At 35.8% G+C, this 5,599-nt stretch overlaps 1 protein-coding gene across 1 annotated transcript; it reads left to right on the forward strand.

The window, feature by feature from the left end:
* Positions 1 to 384: 384 nt before the first annotated feature.
* Positions 385 to 5,366, forward strand: LOC104240186 (PHD finger protein ING2). Its single transcript, XM_009794966.2, has 7 exons — positions 385 to 605; positions 723 to 794; positions 1,917 to 2,110; positions 3,266 to 3,329; positions 3,797 to 4,053; positions 4,188 to 4,226; positions 4,949 to 5,366. Exons 1-7 carry the CDS (start codon positions 560 to 562, stop codon positions 5,051 to 5,053), a joined length of 777 nt encoding a protein of 258 aa, XP_009793268.1. The 5' UTR covers positions 385 to 559; the 3' UTR covers positions 5,054 to 5,366.
* The last annotated feature ends 233 nt before the right edge of the window (positions 5,367 to 5,599 follow it).

The following is a 5,599-nucleotide window of genomic DNA, read 5'->3' on the forward strand; positions in this document are numbered from 1 at the left end:
ACTAAGCCAACCAAGTATATAACACTTAGGTCCAACTTCACAAGTTTAGCAAAAATTCATATTTTACCGATCGAAGGTCAATTCTTAAGCTTTAGCTTCAATTCATCCGTTAAACGTGTAATGAAATCAAGTCGTTCCATTAGAAACTCAAAACGATATTGTTCTAACCAAATTCAACACTATTTGTCTTCTCTGCCAACAAACTATCCAATTTCAAAATTTAATTTTCAAAATTTCATGAATCGAAATTTAAATATAAATTTTTCTTGATAAATGTATTCTACTATGCATGTGGAGTATAACATACAAGATTAGGATGAGAGGATTACCTCTTTGTCAAACCTTAAAAATTTTAAGAGTTATTGACTGAATCCTCAGCCCCGCAGGCTAAATATACTGTTCTTTTCATATTTCCCTCGAAAAAAGAAAAAAGGAAAAATTGGGAAATAGGTGCGGAGAAGAACATTTTCGAATAAACAACGTCGTTAAACCTAATTCCTAATTTCCCTTCCCTCCTCAAAACCCTAATATCGTAAAATCAAATTCATCCCGACGACAAATGGCGATCGCCAGAACCGGAGTTTTCGTCGATGATTACTTGGAATGTATGTTTCCGATTTCGAATTAATCCTTTTTTTTTCTGCTTTACTTTTGGTTCAATTTAAAGTTGAAAGGCTTGAATTTTACGTCACTAATTAAGAAAAATTTGTGTTAAAAAACAGATTCAAGCACATTGCCTGCTGAGCTTCAGCGGCTTCTTAACACCATTAGAGAACTCGATGAGCGTTCTCAAGGTATTCCCTTTCTAAGAAATTAACTTATATATACTCACAGTGTAAAAAAAAAAAAGCAATCATTATATTTAATCTGTTATAGCAGGTCAGTTGATTTTTTTTGTTGAAAAATTAAACTAAATAGTCGCTCACTAAACTGCTTTAACTTAAAATAGCCTATGGATGTATGATATATGTATAATTCATGTGTAATATGTGTATAAACATGTATAATCAGTGTATAATCTACATATATCGGCTAGGAAACTAAACGGTGAATCCGGACAGCTATTTGTGTAAAGATCCCCCTTTATTTCTTGGTTGTCAACTTGTAATTATAGACATTTACTTCTAATCAGAGTAGTCAAAAGAGGAAAGCACAAGACAGGGCAAAGGTTGTTGGAGCTTTAAGTGCATAGCTCAATTAAATGGTGGGCTTTAGCGAAGGAAAGCTCCAATGAAGAAGAAAAAAAAAACGTAACTAGGAACAGAAACAATATTTATTTGCACAAAAGAATGGAAAAGCAATACTTAAAAACCATATATATCATGGTGTGTCCTTAAAGAACGAACCCTCTCGGTGAAGCCTTAACGCCTAGACCAAAGTGCCAATTAAGTGAGGCGCAACGTACAACCTGACCTTCAGGGCTTCAGTGAGCTTTTAACAACACTGCTTGTAATTGCTTGTTACCCAATATATAAAGCTATCAATGTATAAGATAAACCAGAACATAGGAATACTTCGATTGTCGCCAATTTGTTCGGCGAAGTTTGACTGGGAGTTGAGTTTATCTAAAAAAGAAAAAGGAAAATTTTGACAGCTAAATATGCATAAAATGCTAAAAGTACGTTTTGTAGGAAGCTAGTCTTTTTCTTTCTTTTCTGGTTCCAATGAGGCTTACAACAAGTCATGCTAGTTCTGATGAGCATCTCAAGGAAGGGCAAAATTGGATTGTAAAAATTAAATATTTTCTAAATATGAGTGTGATGATCTTTCCGGGACAGACAAAAAAAGAAAGAGTCCCAGAAAAAAAATGTAATTAATGGATTTACTTTCTGCTTTCTTAGTTGCACTTTTTTTTAAGTTTCTAAGTTTAGTAATGTAATGGGTGTACAATCTGTAATATGAAATGGAAAATGAAGGAATAATAAATCAGACAAGGCAGCAGACCAATTACTGCCTAGGATTAGCTTCTCAGAATCAGGGATCAAGGAAATACAATTATGATGATGATGAGGCTTTTGAGAAGTTGAGGAAGGAGATTGAAGCAAACCAGGACAATGCCTTAAGCCTTTGCACTGAGAAGGTTTTACTTGCTCGACAAGCCCACGATATTGTAAGCTTCTTATTGTATTCGGCTTCTCACTGACGTGTTGTATTCCTCAAAGTTTTCTTGTCCCAGTTATGGAACTTGACCTTTTGCTGCACTCGTGATTCTTGTAACTATTGCATTCTTTCTTTCTGCTTTCTGTGATTAATCTTCTTGCCGGCAAGAATAATTGAATGCTTTTCTCTTTTTGTTCTTCATAGTGGTTAATTGAAGGTTATGTCTTCCATATCATTTTAGCTATGATTGTTTTCATTTGAGTGTAACATGTCGTTGATGCCAATCTCCCTTTCACTGAAAAATGCTTTTTGGGCAAATTCCTTGTGGTTTATCTTTGACATATTTTGTTATCTGTTATCGAAGCCAATGGTGAAGTTTATTAAGAGGGACCAAGACTTAAGGATGAAGAATCCACTGTGTTAGACTAGGAAATAAAATTAATTTGCATCTTCGATATGAAGTATTGCAGAAAGAAATAGGAAATTAATAAATGAATTAAGCAGTAAGGAAAAATAAAAAGGTTGCTCAAGATATAATGTGAAAGCATAATATAAGAACAATTTCAACTGGCCATAATAACTCATAATTGCACAACAGATTCCTCTCTTGCTTGCCAAATTACTAAATCTTTTGCAGGTTATTCTTATTAACTTTTCTCAGGTATAGGCAATTTGTATGGCAATTATCTTTTTCCTTGTTCCTTGCTTTCCTCTTCTTCTTCTTGCCCTTCCTGAGCTGAGGGTCTATTGGAAACATCCTCTCTACCTGTATTAGGTAGGGGTAAGGTCTGCGTACAGACTACCCTCCCCAGACCCCACCTCAGACCCCACCTGCCGGGATCAAATTGGGTTTGTTGTTGTTGTAATTATCTTTTTCCTTGAACATTAATCTAAAGACAAAATTAATTTTGTTAGAAGTGGACTAATTGTCAGATTAGTTTTCCTCTTTCTTTGGCATAATTAAAGATCAACTTCTCTTGAAACTAATAATAGCCTCTTGCTGTCACAGTACCTTGTCATTGTGAAATTTGTTATGATTGTACTTGCATCTGTTTCAGTTTTCGTTGCCAAACTTAGTAGTTGAATAGTTTGATCATTTGTTTACTTATAATTCTTTCTTTCTGATAGTAAGACTGCTCCTAACTTATTCTGGTTTCTTCTTCAGATAGATAGCCACATCAAGCGCTTAGATGAAGATCTTACCAACTTTGCTGAAGATCTTAAGCAAGGTGCAGTAAATGTTTCCGAGCTCTCAAGTCTTAGCATGTGCTCCAATATTCTCTTGGAAGTGATCTTTGGGTTTCATCAACATTTGATGCGAAAAGTGCTTTATTACAGCAAACTTAGGAGACACATCAAAATTTCCTCTGTGGGTTTCATCAAGATTTGTTCTATGCATGTCATCAATATTTGATTTGTGTTGTAATAAAGCACTCTTCATTTGAGCAAAAGTTTTCTTGGGTTCCTCAGAGAGCACCGTGGATTTACCTTCCGTGCTGCTAAACATAGTAAATATAATGTTTGATATTTTCTACACTGGGCACTGGGATTTTTAGGTAGTGATTGCCCCTTAGAATTTTGATTTTCGTAGCAATACAAGGTTCATTATATCTTTTCTAAACAGTTGAACGCAAGGCTCAACTACCCTCTTCTTTTTTTTTCTGTAGTTCGTCTTTTGACTTTTGGACTTCTGCAGAGGGAAAGCTACCTGCCGATGAACCTCCTATCCTTCCTCCATTACCTTTGGTTCTTAAGACTGAGAAGCGCAAAGGACCGTATGTAACACCTCAATCAAAGAGGCTTGAGTACAGGGACTGGGATTGGGACCGAGAACGTGACAGAGATTACGATCTTATGCCTCCTCCTGGCAGTCATAAGAAAGATTTTGCTTCTCCTGTTGATGTTGAACAACCCATTGATCCAAATGAACCCACCTACTGTGTGTGCCATCAGGTCTCAATTTCTGATAGCTGAATTTGCTTTTATGTGCTCAAGTAGCTGATGTTCAATTATAGATCTACAATTATCATTCATTGTATTATTGTGGACAAATGTTTTGCTAATTTCTGAAGTTGTTGATTCTTCAGGTATCCTTTGGAGATATGATTGCTTGCGACAATGAAAATGTAGGTCCCCTTTCTGCAATGGTTATTGTTTGTGACCTTCACTTGATCGCACCATTTCATTTATCTTTTCTATACACCTCTGTCATTAGGGAATATGGTGAATTTGTTGCTATTTGCTAGAACCCAACGTGAGTTAATTGCCTTGTATATTTTAATGCATATCGGCTCATTTTAGAAAATAATAAGCATGTCTATTAGCTCGTGACAAGTATTATTGGTGAAATGATTTGAAGGCAAGTAGAGCAGATGGTAGAAAAAAGATTATCTTATGAAAATTAAGAGATTGTGTGGTTTCATGGCAAGATAAGTCTTACACCTCAAGTCTTATTCATATTTTGGCTTCTACAGAATCTGCCGTGGATTGGCTTAGTTCCGTATCATGTTTATCCAAATTCTAGCCTACTATAGCCTGGAGTATTACCCATTAGACGTTCTTCAAAAGCCTTTTCATGAGCATTGATAATGTACTACATGATATACATATGGTGGGCTTCAAATACTTGCATTATATAGGAAGTTATTACATAGTATACAATTGCAGAACCTTACATTTGAAGTAGATCCCTGTACAAATGCAGAATCTTACTAAATTCATAATTTTAACACTGGTACTGCATAATGCGAGTATTCGTGTTCGTGTTCATGTTATCGGATGAGTCACTTCTTCTTGCTGTAACAATTACCTTCCCATTATTGATCTGAGTTTGGGGGTTTCTTGACAGTGCCAAGGAGGTGAATGGTTTCACTACTCATGTGTTGGGCTCACACCGGAGACAAGATTTAAAGGGAAGTGGTACTGTCCGACCTGCAGACAATTACCACATTGATTACAAGTACACCTTTTATGTGCGCTGTAATTCCTTCCACATTAATTTTTGAAGGGATCTTTGATAGGTTATGCTCTCCTAGTGTCTGTTTTCATAAAGAAATGTACCTATTCTTTTAATGGTCAAATTTGGTGCCTTAGATATGTGCATAAGGGAGAGACAGAAGAAAGGGTGGTCGGATAAGTGCATCGTGTGTTTGCTTGTATCTCATGATCCCTGGTTTTACAGTCAAGGGATGAGATTGTTTTGTACATGTATCTACCAGAGGAACCAAAATTTCTCAACGCTGCATGATGAACTCCAAGTGTTGCTATTTGTTTGTGAATGCCTTTTCATTTCTTTTTGGAGTAGCAAACAGGACAGCGATAGCATGGCACATGCTATTTACACGAGTGTTATCGCTTAGTAATGGCAAATAATATGTATTTTCATCTTAAATATAGGAATTGCCATGGTTTATTGCATGGAGTACATTTGTCGGGATAAGTTTTGCTCTCTTTTGATCCATTTCATACAGATTCAAATACTGAAGGCAGAAATACAGAG

The sequence above is a fragment of the Nicotiana sylvestris genome, chromosome 12 (assembly GCF_000393655.2).
Source record: "Nicotiana sylvestris chromosome 12, ASM39365v2, whole genome shotgun sequence".
Classification (NCBI taxonomy): Eukaryota; Viridiplantae; Streptophyta; class Magnoliopsida; order Solanales; family Solanaceae; genus Nicotiana; species Nicotiana sylvestris.

Bases quoted from the DNA above. Each gene is read 5' to 3' on its own strand.
- LOC104240186 (XM_009794966.2), top strand. From the start codon at position 560: ATGGCGATCGCCAGAACCGGAGTTTTCGTCGATGATTACTTGGAAT. The intron at 606-722 runs GTATGTTTCCGA...GTTAAAAAACAG, and splicing joins CGTCGATGATTACTTGGAAT to ATTCAAGCACATTGCCTGCT. The intron at 2,111-3,265 runs GTAAGCTTCTTA...TTTCTTCTTCAG, and splicing joins CTCGACAAGCCCACGATATT to ATAGATAGCCACATCAAGCG.